Raw genomic sequence first — 19,536 nt, 5'->3', positions numbered from 1 at the left:
TTTCTAAGGCAAGAATGTTTCTAGGGAGGATCGAATTATCATTACCTATTAGTGCTTTTCATTCAATTTGAAAACTCTTATAAGCTTGGTCAATCATAAGAAAAAAAAGTTTGAATGGATTTAACTTCCTATGCACTAGATATTGCATGATATAGTCCGTTTTTATTTGATAAAATTATTTTCTATGATATAATTTTTTGTATAGTTAATTTCTGTGTGATACATATATAGTCAGTTTCTATATGATATAATCAATTTTGACTATTATAAGCAATTTTTGTATAATACAATCAGTTTTTTATATAATATTTTTGTATGATATAGTCAATTTTCTATGTTATAATCTGTTTTTGTATGATTGAATCAGTTTAAATTCGCGATAAACTATCGAAAATCCGATCCATCCAAGTGTAATTGATCAAGATCATTACACAGAAATATAAGAATATTAAGCCCAATCAATTTTTAGTCTTTATTATATACAAGATTAGCAGAACCTTAAAACCAAAACATTAAATATTGGTTAGAAGCTGTAAACTTTTAGAAATTGTAGCAGAAACTGTCATCATTCATCAATCAAGGTTTCCTTCTCTTTCGTTTCAAGAATGGAATAGCACTAAACGGATTCACAACAACAGAGGTTGGAGCATCATCATCTTTAATACCAGCTACTGCTGAATTAGACAGACTGCCAGCTATTGTCTCATGTCTATTTGCATTATCAGCATCCCTCTGGCTCTGGCTCTGGCTCTGGCTCTGGCTCTGGCTCTGGCTCTGGCTCTGGCTCTGGCTCTGGCTCTGGCTCTGGCTCTGGCTCTCGCTTTGGTTCTGGATTGAGCCTAACTCATTACTCTCTTTTTCTGTCTCGTCTTCTTCAGCACAGAATCCCCCACCTTGTACTAAGTAGTCTTCAGGCAAGCCGAAGCCATATGCAGGCCCAGGAAGAAGATCTTCAGATGCGAATTCTTTCTCTCCACTAGCATTAATCACATCATCCCCGTCAACAGTCAGATTATGAGATAGATTTTCTTCAATTGTTCCAACATCACTACAATTCTTGTTTAGAGCAATCCCTACTCCATCACTTTCATCCTCATGATCCTCCACATAGTTGGCAGCTTTCCTCTTCCGGGCACGCTTTGACTGGAAATTCATCCACTCATAGTCAGAGAAATGAGAAACTACGAGAATTAGCAAAGAGATCCAAGGGAAAAAGATTATACCCTTCTTCGCGCAGTATCAGGCAACACCATTTTTTCAGCTAGCAATTCATCTTCATGCTCATCACTGCTGCTGTTGTAATCATGTATACTCGTCTCATCATGCTCAGAGTCAGAAATCTTCTTTTGCCTACCTCTTTCAGCAGCTCTTCTTGTCCTCACTCTCCCTCTGCTGCTGCCTGCATCACTCAAATTCCGTTTTCCTGCATCACTCCCGCGCTTTAACGTAGTAGCTTTCTTTTTTGGAAGAGACTTTTTCTTTCTGTTACCGCTGGTACTTGCCTCTGTTTTCTCCATTTTTGTAGGATTGTCATGCAATTCATCAGCTTCAGCCAGGTTCAAGGACGGCTTTCCAGTTATTCCTTTCAAGGCTTGATTTATCCTCTTACTGCGGATTTTGGCGAAACGCTCATTGAAAGTATAAAATGCTTCGAGCCTTAGTTGAGTCTTGACACAATTTTTCACAAAAAGAAAAACAATGAAGTCAATTGTCTAGGCCTCAGGTTCCTCTAGTGAACACATTGAATGGTTGGCAAAGAGCGTTAGAGCAAATCAAACTGATTATCAAGAATACTGACCTCATGTTTGTTGTACTCCTTTAGGACTGGCAAAAGCAACTCATCAGCCTTCTGGCTAGCCCATCCAAACTTTTCCCAGCACAATCTGCAGCCAAAACATAACATGTTAACAATGCACCTAATCTATTTTTGAGTCAACCCTCCTTTATTTCTTCCCCTTTCACTTGTTCTAAAACTATATAGGGGACTGAATCAGGGGAGGAGTAAAGATAAATTGTCCAATTATATCCTCCAGAATAATAAATTAAACATAACATGTCCAATCATCACAAGAAGGAAATGTGATGATAGCATGAAGGAATTCAGATGAATCCAAGTGAAAATATAGCACTTACCTGCGAAGAGAAAAAATATCAGGCTTTCCCCAAGCAAAAGGTTCAGTTGATTTATCCACTTGTGGAGCTGCATAAGCAGAGATCACCGCATTACTTGGAAAAGAAGCAGGGATATGCCAATTCTTGCTTACATTTCTCTGCATGTACCCCCAAAGGATAAAAGCAAGTCAGCCACAGTAGCACTGATGGTGCCAACAGAATACTGAACACAAAGGATAAAAGCAAGTCAGCCACAGTAGCACTGATGGTGCCAACAGAATAATGAACACGTGCATTACATGCTTATTCATGAATGTTTTCTTTGTATTTGGGATGTCATTCCTAGCATCATCATCTTCATCTTCCAGCAAAGTGTTAGAATCAGCTGCAAAGGTTCCTTCCATATCGCTTTTGGAATTGCTCATACCTTTCTTTGATGCTTTGGACACTTTTTTCTTTAAATTCAATCCTTGTTGCACTCCCACTTTCCCGAATATTGCTGGATCAGGGGATTCAATCCATTCGCGAAATCTATGGAGGCCATCTTCCTCGGGAAATGCATTTAAAACTTCAATCGCATTTACAATGCCAATACCACTAAAACACAGAAGGCAGAAAAGATGATGCAAAAGACCTTCACAAAGATATATGCATAGCTATATAAACATAAACGTGGAAACAAAAAAACACCAAAAGAAAAGTTAAAAAAATGAAGTCCAATAAGTATCAGGCATCTGAACCTCCTTTGTACCTTACACCTTCAGTATAGTCACTCCCAAGCAGCAAGGCCATGCGAATTATTTTCTCTCTGTTCAAACCTAGCTCACTTTCAATATCCTAGCAAAGCAAAATTCATCAACATATCTTCTGAATCATGCAACAATATCAATTTATAATCAAACATGGGCGGGAGAACATTATATTGAACCTTCTTTTTTGTTTCTTATAAAGGTGTATTGAAGTAGAACCAAGAAGATCAGATCAAATGCCAACCTTCATAAAATAGGTCTCAACATATTTGCGGTCATCAAATATATTCTTGTAAACACTTTGGGCTCCAAAGAGAAATACATCAGAATCATCAGTGACAACCCCATCTACAAGGTTCGCAAGCTCCATGTAAGCACATTGAGCTTCCGCTTCCATCGGTGCAATTATATATGGTAAGCCAAACATTTGAAGCAATTCCTGAATTTGGACAAACAGATAAACTTGTCAGCGAATAGTTTTTATAGGTGTAGTGAGTACTAGAGAGTAGAAAGCAGAAAGGTCAGCTAGAGTATTCTAACTAAAGCAGACAAAATTATACACTTGACACTTCACATCAACAGCTCTTCTCTTGATCATCTTGCCTTATTGATTTAGTTATGTTGTCTGACAACAGATTTACAGCTTCGTAGAGAGCAGAATGTTGGAATTGAACCATGGCAGATATATACACAATTATTAAAAACCATATAGGATAATCATCAATGATAAATATCACTTCCTGAAATTTCTTTCCAACTTTCGCTATCCCCATATCAAGACCCTTACTCTATGTCTATGAATTAGTGGCATCAGGGAGCCTTAACCAAGGGATGAGGGCAGCAAAAATGATCTAATACAACACTAATTTGTGAGCGTAGGCAACTCTCTTTTTCATTTTCCCTTATACAAGATTTAGTGAAGCACCATCAACCTCAGCTAGACGCAGTATACTCCTCTGCACAAGTATATACATGTAAATTTAACCTAAGATATATCATTTTCAACTTCGCGTATAAAAAGAAAACGCCATTACTTTGACGATACTACTCAATATATATTGATGCAAAGGGAGAAGATTTTACAAGAATGAATACTGTTAACTCTTCAAGTGGAACCAACAGCAAAGTTTTAGTACACACCTGACATTCCACAAACATTTCAGCATTAACAGAATCCGCATTGCGCTCAAGCTTTCTCTGTTCATCCCCAAGGTTTTTATTTTCTTGACCAAGCACTAATAATTCATCCTCCAGACTGGATCCAGGGGGTTCAACCTCAATTCTGGAAGCAAAAATATCCACATCATGACTTTCTTGCACGCTTACAGGATAGGTATCATTTACTCTCACCGTCTTTCTGACATCAGCATGTAATGTCTTCTCCTCAAAAACTGATGCTGTCTGTCCTGTGGGAGCAGCTCTATCATTTGTCATGTCATCAACGCCAATTTGAGGAAGTGTATTAGGTACAATGCCAGCAGCCATGTCAGTCAGAGGAAGGGAACTACTCTTACCCAAATCATTAATCTGATCATCCTCTGTGCAAGAACTCACTTCCTGCGCATTAAAGTCCTTCGTAACTGTGTGAGGGGTTGGTCCAGCAGCCACAAATGCAGCTGGTGATGAGTTAATGGCAAAAGAATCAGAAGAACGAGTATCCTTTTCAACCATGAAACTAGGTTGATCGCACTTACTAACTAACAATTGACATTGCTGATCACCACCCAAATCCCTCTTCATATGTGACCTAGGCAGAGGATTGCAACTTTCCAACTGCAGCTGCCTATTGTAAGCATAGTCAGGTGATTTCTGATCACATGATACAAAGCTTGACTTTTCATCTGTTGAATCCATAAGACTCCTCCTTATAGCCTCCTGCAAAGCAGCTTCTTCTTCAGCAAATCCTTTTGAGACAGTGTTCCGGGTATCAGAAGAAAGCAACTGACCATCTTCATAAATGTCAGCTGCAGTAAGTCCTCCCTGCCATTCAACTCTAATCTCTTTGTCTTCGCTATCTTCAACATCAGAAATCTTCATGTTAAATTTATCTGAAATCAGATTATGTCCTTCCTCCCACTCCACATCAGATTCATTTTTATTTGCATCTTGTGCATGAGAAGAATGTGTTCCCAATGTATTCCTATCAACTGAATTCCCACTTTCCCTACTAACCAGACCATCTTCCCATTCACAATCTGAGCTAGGATTGTCAGCAGAACAAATCGGTACCTGATCTCCAGCCACAAGATTTGCAAAAAATTCATCATCACCATCCAAAGATCTTTGCATACCTTCATCATCAAAAGAAATCTTTATACAAGTCTCACTTTTTGGTGCATCTTTAAAAATCTCAGGCTCTAAGGATGCATTTTCTATCTTGTTCTGTACAATATCAGAGTTACAATTTTCCACTTCCTCAGAAGATTTTTTGTAGCAGTGAGATTCTTCTGATTGACCTTCTATATCAGGGATACTATGAGCATTTGCTTCAATATCATCAGTTGTCATCTCTTGTTCAAATTCTTTCATCAAATCAAGGTTCCTTTGCAAATCTCTTGTCATACGAATTCCCATAGCACTTCTTCTACTCACATTCTTATGCCCTACCCCATCTATGTCGGTCTGAACAGCTTCATCAACCGCTGATTCAGCTTGTGTAATAGACTTTGTAGCAGAAGTCATGGCATTCAGAATCTCAAAGGAAGCATCCCTTTTTTCCGTTCTTTTTTGTTTTTCAGAAATCTTCTCAGGTCCGCTGGATGCAAGATGTCTGGGGCAAATCATGCAAAATTTGTCAGGGACCATTCTTTTGATGTACACCTAGTTATAAACCCACAGTGTATGCTTCAAAGGAAAGATAAATTCAGAAGCTTACTGTTTATCACCAGAAAAAGATGAGGAGAAGATGAATTCTCTATTAGATTCAGATGCTATGCGAGAAGTTTGAACACCACCCACCTCCTTCCCAGCAGCAGCTTTTTGAACTTGATCAATTTCACGGCGGAAAGCAACTGTCTTAAGATATGACTCAATTTGAAGTTCGGAAAACTTCTCGGGAGCCTAGATAAGTGCAAGAAGAACACATGTTTAGATTATATAAGGACAAGGGGGGTATTGAATTCACGAACATGCCAGCTACATGGCAACCTAAAGTTGCAAAACTGTAACACATCTTGTAACATAATCCATATCTAGAAGCTAGTAATCCAGAACGCATTTACCAAAACTGATACAAAATGCTTTGATCAACTAAACTTTAGGATAAAAATCGTATAATCAAATGACGTCAGGTTTCATTATGCTGAGCAGTACGTGTTGGCAGATTTGACTGGTACTGATACTATCTGTCAACATTTCAAATAATAATGTATTCCGATGTCAGCCTAAAGTTGAAAAAATAGACAAAATAAAATGATGTTAATATGGGCACATTTGGGTTCAAAATATTGAAAAACATGTCTAAAAACAGGTACTCAGGTAACTGCCTGTTTAATCTGTCTTTGCCCAAGTGGACCAACTTGTAACTTTTTGACAACCAAAGAAAATGAGATATATTATCAAGCCGGAGCCAGAAGTCATTTGCGTCAGGACAAAAATATTTGAAAATAGCAAACAAACAGAGTTTGACAATCAAAGAGCCAACATGAAGTAGCAAAAGAAACATTCACATGAAAGTTCCGTGAGTATGGAACTTCTAAAAGCTCATTGTCTTTTAACACTTATACATGGCAGAATGTTCTAGGAATTGTCCATCCGGCAATTCCCTCTACGTCTGGCATAGGTGAAATAGATCTTAGGCTTTGCTTGGTTTTCCTGATCCAGCAGATGTTGATATTCATCAACTAGGTCAATTCGCAGAGCAGCTCAATATACTTATTTTTAATGAAGACATAAAGTACAAAACAGTTGTTTCATCAAGATGAAGGGTCAAATAAAATATCCTCTGCATTATAGAAATGACAAGACTACGTACATGCAATTATGCAAACCACTCCAACACACCAGGGACTCAAACTCTATTATGGGTGGAGTCGTAGAGAGCTCTTTATAAACAGTAGTGTTCACATCAACATTAATGTGGAAGATTCTATTGAACTGCAAAGCTCGACCACTTGATCGTTAAATAATTAACATGGTAAAACTGAAATTACATGCCCATTTTATCCTTAAAAAAACAGAATTCCCCAATTACATTGAATTCCAAGAAGAAAAATCTCACAAATGCACCTTTCAGCTGCACCTAAAGATATGTTACACAAATCAAGTTGTCCGAAAACAACCACAGGACATCCCACCAATTCTAACCATTCACCAACCAAACCAACCAAGCAATGGCTAGACGCATTATGCAATATCTTACTCTCCTGTCAGGCACAATAAACCAGCATCTCTCCCTCGCAAGCACGTCATGACAATGGCGTACTCCAACTGTCCATTAAAAGTTACAAGTTTACAACCCACCCAATTCCTGCACTGAATAATACAATGAAGTAACACATGTTCTGCGAATACCGATCAACCAACTCAGACATTGCTAGAGTGGTACTTAGTAGGCCTTCATGCTTAAAGTGTGAATTCATGTCAACTCTGAAGCCCTGTTCTTTTGGAGTGGACTGGACTGAACTAAACTGCTAAACTTAATTGAGTTTCCATTAATTCAGTCCAAAAGAACAGGGCCTAACCATACTAAAAATCCGGGTACAAGCTTTCACTTTAAGGGCACCTAAGACTTCCAGTAATGTAGCTTTGAAGAAGAAATCAGGAAATAACCAACCAAAAAGCCAACCGAAAGAAGTACAGATTTGCAAGTAAACATTTATTAAAGTATATGATGTCCAAACCCTTCCATGTAGAAGTTGAAAGACAATCACTTACAGAGATGGGATGTGGCACCTCCAGCTTCCCTTCTTTAGGATCTCTGTCACCAACACTAAAAGGGACCCATCTTCATATTGTGGGAACAACCCTTAATTCATTTTCTCACAAAATCCTTCCTCTCTTAAACCTTATTAAGAAAAAGCTGGCAAGCCTATCGAAGCATTTGTCCTTGGTCTCAGTCCTCAATCTTTGATCCCCTTTCACAAGTTAAAAGACACTCACTTACAGAGATGGGATGTGGCACCCCCCAGTTTCCCTCCTTTAGGGTCCCTATCACCAACACTGGAAGGGGCCTATCTTCATATCATGGAAACAATCCTTAATTCATTTTTCTCACAAATCCTTCCTCACTTAAACCTTACTAAGGTAAAGCTGTGAAACTTATCGAAGCATTTGTCCTTGGTCCCAGTCCTCAATCTTCGATCCTCTTTCACAAATTAGTTAATGTTGCTTTAGAAAGAGATAATATTAGATCGCAATTCAAAAAAACTCTTGGACACTCATTTAGATATTATAATACTTGGATTTCCTCCGACCTACTTTTTCTGGGACATCCGATACAGAATCAACAACTGCTTATAGTTCTTCTCCAATTCTCCCGAGTCCTGCCTTCATTATGATGGGTCTGCTCAGATTTATTAGTGAGTTTAATAGTGATTGAATTGACCACGGATATTATATCATTGAGAAACGTTCTGGCATAACAGAAGTTGGAAGTTCAACAGGATATGCAAAGACATTACGAAAACACCTAACAGAACTCAAAAGAAACTTTGTACAATGTCGAGTATCAACTGATCTCCCAACACCTATGCACATCCTCAAAAAAAGAAGGAAAAGCTTCTGCAAGCTACCTTTTTTACTTTTTGGTACTTTTGTCTGTTCTCTGCCATCAACCTTTCCCTCATCTACAAACAAGTAAAACGTGCATAAGATCCAGATGAAATTGACAGCATAAACTGCAATAGACCATAACATCAGACATCTGACTTACCTGAACAAGAAGATCAAGCTGCATAGATGGAGGCAAAGCAGCTAATACAGCTGGATCCACATTCCCGTCTGCTATTGGCTGCAAAATTTTCCACAAACAATACACATGTACGTACAATTATATAAAAAAGAAAAAATTAGAACAATATATTTGAGATAATATACAACTAAGAGGATCAGTGGAGCTCTAGCTGCTGCTGGCTAACCTACCATTAAGCAAGTTCAATGATATTTATTGTTATCTAGGACCTATATAAACTAAAAAATAGCACATCACCAACATTGAATCAAGAACAACTCCGAATAAAAAACAAAACAGAATGCATCAGCCCAAAGTGAAGCTGAAGAATCCATATTTATGATGTTGAAAACATCCATATTTTTGGCAACCTCAAGATGATGCACAGTAATTCCATAAAAGCACCTCGGGGAAACTTCTTCACTCAATTTGCTATCCTAGTCCAACATAACACCTCTTTAGCATCTCAAATATCCCAGCTAGATAAATCCTCCCCTCTTCTTGCATCTTAAAAACTTGCAACAGAAGAGATATACCATAGCACAATGCATACAGACAACTCCTAATTTTCCTACTCTTAGTCTCTTACACATCTAAAGATTTTACTCCATCCAAAGTTGCAGTCCAACCAAAAGTTTCACCTTACAGGGGACTTGAGATTTCCAAACAAGATTTTTTGAGGCGAAAGAATTGCCTCTGTGAGATTTAATTGTTAGAAATGACAAGTGAACCTGCTACGATAAAGGGAAAAAAGTGCCATTAATCAGTTAAAAGAGTTGAACTACGCACTAGTATCATCTCTTCTTGATCTTCATCTTCCTCATCTTCTTTGGGGAATGATGCAGCATAAGCAGATGAATTGCCACTAGGGCTACCATTCTCGGCAGCAAAATTAGATGGAGTGCCAAGCTCACCAGCTTCATCTGCTAGTAATGATGCAGCCAGCCTGTTTTACAAACCAAAGCACTTCAGAGTTCACAACGTCTTCCATTCCTAAGTTGAAGATGGTTCTTGTAGAGAAAGCGATAAAGCACTCACATTTCATCTAGCATTTCCTGATTGTGATCTGCCAATGGTGCCTCCATTTTTTTCACTGTGTCAGACTTGTCTAACAAGACCTCCTTCCCCTTAGTCATATTCTTGTCTTTCTGCTCTTGGAGACTATTAGCCACTTTCTGCTCTTGGAGACTATTAGCCAATTCTTTTAGTCTCATTGCTTTAACCTGCAAGCCAGAATCAAACGTGAGACAGCAGTGAGAAAATCCCCATGATTATACAAAAACCTCATGAAGGTAAATTAGGGAAATACACTACCCGCCAGAAAGCTAACTAGTTTGCACTCAAATAACTATACATAAGCAAATCCAAGGAACGTTCTAATTCAAGACGAATTCCTTCAGGCTTCAAAGAGGACTCTACAGTCTACACTAATATACAGCCATATATACATAAAGTTCATAAAAAATATTTCACTTCGAATGCTTCCGTATTGAAACAATTGCCTTATAACAGCTAAAAGGAACTTTCCACACAAGGTTAGATATAACCACTTTTTCTAGATAGTATATTTGCCTAAGAATACTGGAAAGGAACATATAATTAGCACAAGCATATCTACATTGCAACAAAAGTGAGCAATAAGAAGATAGACATTTTATGTAATTAGTATTTGGCTCACTAAGTCCATTATCTTCTCTATATATCCAGCTCTAGAGATTATTTTCTTTGTCTGATGTTGTACATGTACACTAAAGATCGGCAGCCCAAATTCATTTACTTGCATTTTGGACCAGCAAACAACATCAACACTAACACATAGAAAGCAAAAAGAGAGAAATCAAGAACTAGCTGGTAGCACATGTGAAAAAGATCGAAGTGTAGATGATAGACACATAAAAGGTGCCTTGTGTAATCCCCGTTACGATGGATCCGTGTCTCAAACATAGAGAATCAAATATAAGTGTCACAAGTTAGATGATCAAATAGGCTCCTTGGTAAAAAAAAAAAAAAAAAAAAAAAAACTCAGAACATTCCACAAATGTTGAAACGAAAGGACGCAGGTCCTTTCATGGCCAAACAAGCTCAATAGAATCGAAACCCAACTCATAAGGTTCATTAATTCATGAATTAATATATGCACCCTACATGGAAGCATAATTCAAACAAGCTTAGCGAAATTAAAATCTTGCAACAAATACCCCACAATCTCCCATAAATTAATATGTATAAAATATTCAAAATCCCGTACTTTTAACCCCGGTAATTATAATATTGGGCCTCACTTATAATAGTATTGCAAGAAGTAACAATTAATTAAAGTTGTACTCCAAGGATTTAAAACCAATGCGATGCAAATGACGAGAGAAAGGAACACCAGAAACGGAACTTACATGATTCAAAAGCAACTTTTCAGCAGTTTTACGAATCTTTGTTTGAGCATTCTCCCGCTGTCTCCGTCTTGCAATAACAGTCCTTCGCTTCAAAGCGGGTGTTCCACCATCAAACACGAACACCGGCTTCGTACGAAGAAACAGAAGCTTGCAGATGCGGCGAAAAAATCCCACCAAGTGAGCATTCCTCACCATTTCTCCTCTCTCATCACGCATCGCCTTCATGAATTGTATCATCCATATGCTAGCATCTGAATTGAACTTCGCAAATAACAGTTAGCTCGTAATCAAAGAGACTAAAAGTCGAAAAAGATGTAGGAGAACGAAAATACCGATTGCAAGGCGTTTTCCAGCGAGAGTTTCAACGGAAACTCGACGACCCACGGGAGCGAGGAGTTGCCAGAGACCGTGAACTCCCATATTTTGCTAAATAAACTGATGCTTCCTGGATTCTACTTCTACAACAAATTGGACTTTGTTAGATACATGGGAAACAGAATAGAAATCAATTGTTATCTTCGAAAAATTATAATAAAGAATAGACAGTAAAAAATTCATGATGAAGCAGCCATAAATAGTATAAAAATTTCACAATAAATTAATTATACATTGATTTACCTTATCTTTGAATCTGGAATAAAAATATTTTCTTTTTTCACATACAAAATTTTATAATCATATGTTTAATACATTTCAAAAGACAAATGATAAAAATCGAAAAATCAATTGAAACAAGAAGAATGAGATTGTTATACTCAGCATAAAATAATGAAAATAGCTAGGAGAATAGAATCGAAAGGCAATGTAGAAGATTAAGTGATAATAGAGGAATCATAGAACATAAAGCAATACTTGGGAAGCTAGAAGAGGAAAAAGATAAATTTATAGTTTAGGGTAGTCAAAAGAAAGGTGGCTAGATAAAACAGAAAAGCCTCGTGCAGGAAAGAACATATGAGAAGTTGAGACCTGCTGACATTGGTTGGTTTCTGTTTGAATTTAACAGATTGGGTACTAAAGTTTGATTAGCAAATCTTGTCAATAGCCAGATAAAAAATTACACATTAACACTTTGTTTGGATAGCACAATAGAAGAAAAAGTAAAGGAAGGGAAAAGGAAAGAAAGGGAAGGGGAGATTGAGCTTCATATTCCCTCCAAATCTCTCTCGTACAAAAGGTAAGCGCTTGCTGCTCACCCAGTGAAAGGCATAGTAGGTAAAAGGCTATTCTTGCTTGACTTCTTTAGCTCGGGGAGGTTTCAAAAGCTGCTAACAAGAATCCTTTTTCTTTTGTCTTGCGACCTTCCATGCCAAGCAGGGTTGAAGGGATCGATCCCAAGAGCCTTCACGAGGAGAAAGATCCATTCTTTATATCCCTTACGAAAGCTCCCGAAGAGAAAGAGGGCTTTGCAGCTTGACTGCGTGAACCAGGTCTTGCATTTGGCATTACCGCTGTTGACGTCCCATCGAGTTAGCTAGTTAAGGGTGAAACGGATTTAGGAAAGAATAGCAGGCAAAGTAAAGTCCTTGCTACGAATTCAGGGTAACATTTGAGTATTACTAAGGTCACATACAAAGTCTATTTCCAGCATCTTACTCGGTCATGAATGAAAAAGGTAAGACCCTAGCTTTTATGTAAACGAGAAAAATGAAAGGAAAAACTTTGTTTCGAAGGTGGGTCTCTTCTCATTGGGCCCGCTTGGATATTTAGTGGCGCACGCCAGTGAGATTGTCTTTCCTTGTTGGGTGTAGCGGGTATCTCGATGCATTGTTACATGGAACGCATAACATTCCGGGACGTGGTACGGAAACGGGAACGCGGAATGCAGTCTTTAGAGTAAACCAGATGGACTCCTAGACCACGCACCATGTACCACTTTCTGGGACGCGTCCCGTGGAACGTGGAACGTGGCCACGTACCACGTACCACGTTCCACATTCCCGGTATCAATGTCTCGATGTCAAGGTAGGGAATGGAATGTTTTGAGGCTAATAGGGCCTTTGGTGCCTTGCGAAGAGACATCTTTGAGTATAATAACCATAGTATCGGAGAAATTCCTAGGTATTCTTTTATATATTGGTTTGGGTGGATTAAAGAGGGAGGGAAAATGGATACATCCCTCTCTCTTCCCTTCTTTCCCCCAACCCCTTACCCAAACAATGGAACTTGTTCAACTCCCTTTCCCTTGCCTCGCTTTTCTCTCCCTTTCCTCTTATCCAAACCAAGTGTAAGTGAGGAATAGTTTCTTCCTATATTCCCTATTTTACTTAATGTATTGTAATCAGTGGCAATGTCGATATGCATTTACTTATTATGCTATAATTGTGTTATTTCCCCACCCGCCATAAGTATTAGATGATTGCAAATCTAGGAATTTTACCAAATGGGTTTGGACTTTCCACATAAGACAATTAAACTGTTCGTATAGAATAAACTACAATACCTTGATCCAAACTAACATATGCATGATCACCTAGCAAAAAGAACAAAATTCTGTACCCTAGCATTATTGTTAGCTCTTTGACATGTATTTTCAGGTGACACGAAAGTAGCGACCTTATGATCATTGAATCGAATCGAGGCTTCCCTTGAACAACAGAAAGAGCAAACAGGCTCTTATTATGACTTCTCCACACAATTTTTCCAAAACCATTCAAAACCCTTCTTTGTCCAAATCCAAAGTCTACAATCTACATTAATCCAAATATATACAAATTTCAACTCCTAACTAGCTCAAGACTCAAAGACATATTGCAAATAACACAATACTTCAACCTATCAAAATCATAAATATCGCTGATTATTAAAACCCTAACCACTTTAACCAATTTTCTCTCACAAAAAGATTCAAAAATAGAAACAAGAAAAGAAAGTATTAGCTTACCGAACCCCAATGGGTTAGCTACGGTGGTTCCATCTAGGTTGATGTTGGTGTTGGTGTTGGTGTTGGTGTTGAAGAAGATGTTTACTTTGATACAAAATCGCACCAAAAAAAAGGTTGGGAAATGAATTTACGCGCGGAGGAAAGGAAAACAGAAAACCGCCGAGTTTACTTTCATACTTTAGTTCCGATCTTTCGGCTTCTTTCAACGGTCAGGTACGGACCCGAAACAAATATTTGGAGATGATGTGAATTGTGATGGGTTCAGGTTGGACTTGGCAAAGGCCTTGTAATAGAGGTAATCAAATAACGAGGCGGGTTGGGTTTGTGTTGTGTCGTCTTTAAACGATATCTACTTATTGGATTCCGTCATTTTTTGTCCGAAGTTCGCTTTTTCGGGTCTAATATAACTGATTTTTCGGGCCGGCCAAAAATGTGAACTAAAAAACATTTTTGGGTTGCCCAAGAATTAAATGAACGAGTTGTTCCTAAGAAAATCGCCCAATACCGAGCATTTTTCGGGCCAAGTCTATGGGCGATTGCAAAATAACAATAATTCAGACCATGTTCATTATTAGGATTTATAATTTACCAAGAATGCCTTATTTATTATAACTTTGTAATGTTTGTGTTTAGTCCTCGTCCAAAGAAAACTTTGTAACAACTCAAAATATGAAAATACTATTAGAAATGATATGTGGGAACGGACAAGCGTGTAGGCAAACCACGGGCATGGTTTGGGCTGATCTTTTCGTTGCTTGGGTTGGGCATGTTCCCAACAATAAAAGGCGGTTTCAGACTAGTATGAAAATAATAGTTAGACCGTTTCTAAGCAATTACATATCCGGAACTCATTGTTCATCATTGTTGTTGTTGTTGTTGCTGTTGTTAAAAATATAAAACATTCAAAATACTAATTAGTTTAATTTTTGACATATACAATCTACAAAGCCTTGAACCAACAATCTCAAAAACTACTTTTAATCACTGCTCTAGTTCAATCTTGAAATTCCCCTCTTAGAACAAGATATATATTAAGCTATAAAACAAAAATTTTGTTAAATAAATAAAATAGGATTAGTGATCTATGTTTGATTATCACTGTCAGTATAAGATCATCATTGTTATTCATCCAATTAAAATTAAGGCATCGCCTGAATCCCAAAACTAGTCTGTAAAACAAAGCTAGGTAATTGAATTTTGCATGCCCTCTTTCAAGTTAATTCTTTTAGTACATGATTCACATTAAGACAAAAACAACATTATAGAGTTCTTAAGCAAGTTTACACGCCACGTAGCATATCCCTTTGGTTGTTTTATTTCATGCCATCATGATACATTAAAAAAAAAAAATTAGAAACATGTTCCGAATAAGATTCAACCACGTGACCTCAAGTTAATGCAATAAAGTTCTAACCAATGAACTATATGCAACAGTAGATGTTACTCTTTCAACATGAAAATATTAGTAGCTCGGGGTATCACCCTAGTCTAATAATTAGTTATGTGGCATTAACTAGTTTGTAGGCCCGTTCTATGCCTTGGGTACTTATAATTTTCATTATTAATAATATACTTTAAAATTATATTACCACATATCATTTGATTTAGCGGTTAATTAATGTTTTAGTATATAAATTTGAAAATTATGAGATCAAATCCTATACAAAGCATTTACTAATTTTTTTTGTTGTATACGGATCATCTATAAAAAATAAAAAAAAAACATAAAAGAGAGCATCACCTAGCGCTATTCCTTGATTAATAACACATTTTAATATATTGGTATAAATACGTAAACGACACTACTCTAGCAAAACTGTGGGCAACAGAATTCTCATCTCTTGTGTTGTCTAACATAGTTAATTCGTTTTATTCAACTTGTTTTATCTTATCTTATCTTATTTTACCTAAAATCTTATTTTCTTAAACTTATCTTTTATTTTTTATTTTTGATAGTTAAAACAAGTTGAACAGAACAAAGTCTTATTTTGAATCTGATTAGAACTTATTAGTGCTTATTGAAACTTATTAGATTGTTTTGCAACAATTTATCTATTAAAAATCATATGATTATCAATTAAAAATGATAAGTATCATCAATAATTATATTTGAAATGGATTAATTACTATATAATTATAAAATAATTGAACAGTTGTAATAAATTATATATCTTAAAATACGAAATAAAAATGAGTTTAAGTCTTATTTGACCAAAATCATAATATTAAAGTAATAACATAATATTTTTGTAATAATAATCAACCACTTATGATTCTACTACTTTTTAAAGAGAAATTTCATTAATTGAAGGTCAAACGACATACTATTACTTCAAGTATTATACTCACCACTAATTGACTATTATTACAAAAATAGTTCTATTAATATTGAAGTAATAGTATGTCGTTTGGCTTACAACTAAGTAGAAAACAAGATATAATCAGAAAATAGTTCTACTTATTAACATATTACTTTTCCAATATTAATCACCACTAATTACACAATTAACAAAAATTTATTTGTTAATAACTTTTTAGAACTTATTAGACTTGATACGACCACATCGAAACTTATTAGACTATACCGATTGAAATTTATTGGGTCTGATTATAGCTTATTTGACCTATTTAAACTTATTAAACCTGATTGATTGAAACTTATTGTAACTTACTAGATCAGATTGGAGCTGATGAAAACTCATCTGAACTTATTAGACCTGAAACTTATTTTCAAAGATGACGAGAACACACCCACCCTTATACTACAAAAGCCACCACAAACATGTATCACTATATCTTTATGAGATATAATCTGCAGGCCTATCCAAAATAACACCACGAATATTGTTTGTACCCTAGATATGAATGTTTGGCCGGCAACTTCGATCTCAGACTTGCCAAACATCCAAGATACTTTGATTGATCAAAAAGTAGAAGATGCTGTTTTGCATGTTCAATATTATCCAGATATATCCCATATGCATACCTAAAACTGAGGCCAAAATTAAAGCTAAGCCACACATACATATGATCCTTAGCTAGCAAATAAACTGACCACAATACATCACAAAAGCCTGCTCATGATCTTTCTCATGAGATCAGATAAACAATGTCGAGAGTCCAGACAGTAGCATCTATCTTTGGTATATATGACCCCATGCATGCATGCATAAGTAACTGTGGGCCAATCAATAAGATATTGTAAATCTTCATCTTATTTCTTCCTTTGGAATTCCAAAGGGTTAAATTTCCATATATAGTAAAAGATTGATAACAAGTACATGATTTTAAATTATTCACTTACATAAATGGAAACCCTTTGAATTATTGCTACAATCCTGGTCATGTGCATTATTCACTTGTTATCAGTATCTATATGTATAGTCTATTATTGTAAGATTCATTTAAATGAATGAATTAAATGGTTATGGCCCTCATACACCCAAACTAACTATCATATATTAGCTAGGATGAGAGAGTAGTGATAAGGAAAACCATATATTCTCTATGTCATGCGCTAGATTCTCTTATCCCATCTCATGTCATGTGGATAATGTTCAAGGGTGCAAAAACAAAGGAATAATGGATTATGCTTTTGGTATGCTTTATTTAGATGAGGTTCCATACTATATTCAAATAAGATGTCACGTATATATAGGATCGATCTTATTGATTAGGATCTTTTACAAATGTCCGCAATTCAAGTAAATAATAACATTATAGCTCATAACTTTATTAATAGTACTATAAAGCATATACACCATGTGTCACATTGTGCACATGGTACATTCGATGTTATTTTTTTTTTTCATTAGAGTTGTCTAATTCAACAAGTCTAAGGTTGGCTGTATGACTCCATTGATCTCCTATGGACATGTACATCTATAATAAGTTTATTGTCAACCTATGCATACGTTACCATCTTGTGTTCATGAATGAACGAAATTTTTACATGGCCATGCAAAAGGGTAATTATCGGCCCTTCTATGTGACTAAATAACTATTTTAAGATAAAGGTATCTAAGAAAGACAAAAACTTCCTTTAAAAACAAAAACAGACAACTTAGAGTACATTGAGAAATTAAAATTTTGTATTATCATTCCAAATAAAACCTAAAGAATAAATTTTTTGGCATAATAATTGGGTGGAAACCTTTCTTGATTTGTAAATTAAGAGGATTAATAGTTCTTAGGGTATCTATATAATCAAAATTATGGTTCATCAACTTGACAACTTTTATTTACAAGTTAAATTTTTTAAGATTACAAAACTTTCTTTGCTTTTTGAAGCAGTTCAAGGCTACCACTTGCAGCAAACGATGTTTCATAGTTGAAAACAGTTCCACATGGGCTGCGAGAAAAGCTATATCAGCTTTGAAAAATAAAATAATATTTTGATAGCAAAACCTTATAATTTTAACAAGGGATATTCCATTTGGTACCATTGAATTTTTGGCTTTTCCATTTGGTACCACTGTTATTTTGAAATTTCACATGATACCACTCTAATTTAATATTAATCTTTATCATACCATTTTTTAAGTAAAATGTTAGTTAATGGTTGAGCAAGAACACAATTTTGTTTGTGTTTGCATGTTTCTATTTGCAGTTGCAAAAATTTAATAAATTAAGATTTTAGGGTGTCGTTCTAACCCTTAAAGCTCTATTTTTTAGTCAAAATTTTCATAAAAATAATCATAATATTCTATGTCTTTTTATTGTCAAATATGACCTCAACTTTGACCTTAACGACTAAAACGATTACTAAAACCTTAACGCAAATTAAAACATGTAAATTGAAGTAAAACTCTAGCTTATTCTAACTTAAATCAACGGTTTACTTAGTTGAATGCTACAATAGAGAATAAAATCAAATTATAGTGGTACCATGTAGAATATCTGAAAAATAGTGGTACCAAATGGAAAAGCCAAAAGTACAATGGTACCAAATGGAATGTCCCTTTTAACAAATATGATAAATAAATAAATAAATAAAAGTGAAGACTAGACGACTCATCCAAAACAGAAAGGGCTCTATGACTAATTGAATATGACTTCAGGTGAGGAGGCCCTATCTCCCTCACTTCATATTATTTTTCAATTGGCTCATATAAATAAAAACATTGCACTCGTCCTTTCACACTCTATGATGTATACTTTTGAATTTTGATCAATATATTTATTTTTCAGAAAACCTATGAATTTGATATATTGAATATATACATTCAAAGGAATTTAACAATATATTTTTTTACATTTATATCATTGAGAATTTATAAGCAACTTTTAACGCGTATACGAACCATTAGATAAAAATAATCTTCTATATCAAGTGTTGTTATTGTAGCAAGAGACCTTAATTTATGCACGTATGTTAAACTTTAAAATGTGAAATTGGTACAGGTTCCGTGAGATAAAAACAAAAAATATATTCCTTTCGTTTTAAAATATAGTTCATGTTTCTTTTTTCACAGGCTTCAAGACATATTTTTGACCTACAATATCTTTTATTTT

At 35.8% G+C, this 19,536-nt stretch overlaps 1 protein-coding gene across 2 annotated transcripts; it reads right to left on the bottom strand.

Annotated features, from left to right (window-relative positions):
* Nucleotides 1-427: 427 nt before the first annotated feature.
* LOC104889188 (DNA repair protein UVH3) lies at nt 428-14,291 on the bottom strand. 2 transcript variants are annotated; one of them, XM_010674346.3, is made up of 16 exons: nt 14,023-14,291; nt 11,474-11,599; nt 11,142-11,392; nt 9,790-9,974; nt 9,541-9,697; nt 8,734-8,811; nt 8,594-8,647; nt 5,737-5,921; nt 4,002-5,631; nt 3,106-3,300; nt 2,864-2,949; nt 2,412-2,709; nt 2,134-2,270; nt 1,799-1,883; nt 1,224-1,667; nt 428-1,143 (listed from the first exon to the last, which is right to left on the bottom strand). In XM_010674346.3, the coding sequence occupies exons 2-16, from the start codon at nt 11,559-11,561 to the stop codon at nt 577-579; spliced, it is 4,440 nt and encodes a 1,479-aa protein (XP_010672648.2). In that variant the 5' UTR covers nt 11,562-11,599; nt 14,023-14,291; the 3' UTR covers nt 428-576. The 2 variants fall into 2 exon arrangements, with proteins under 2 accessions (XP_010672648.2, XP_048495346.1); XM_048639389.1 differs by having other exon boundaries at nt 11,474-11,593.
* Between the last annotated feature and the right edge of the window lie 5,245 nt (nt 14,292-19,536).

The sequence above is a fragment of the Beta vulgaris genome, chromosome 1 (genome assembly GCF_026745355.1).
Source record: "Beta vulgaris subsp. vulgaris cultivar EL10 chromosome 1, EL10.2, whole genome shotgun sequence".
Lineage (NCBI taxonomy): Eukaryota > Viridiplantae > Streptophyta > Magnoliopsida > Caryophyllales > Amaranthaceae > Beta > Beta vulgaris.
This window is presented reverse-complemented; position numbering and strand designations above follow the sequence as displayed.

Bases quoted from the DNA above. Each gene is read 5' to 3' on its own strand.
- LOC104889188 (XM_010674346.3), bottom strand. From the start codon at position 11,561: ATGGGAGTTCACGGTCTCTGGCAACTCCTCGCTCCCGTGGGTCGTCGA. The intron at 9,975-11,141 runs GTAAGTTCCGTT...TCTGGCTTGCAG, and splicing joins AAAAGTTGCTTTTGAATCAT to GTTAAAGCAATGAGACTAAA. The intron at 1,668-1,798 runs GTCAGTATTCTT...AATTGTGTCAAG, and splicing joins AGGAGTACAACAAACATGAG to ACTCAACTAAGGCTCGAAGC.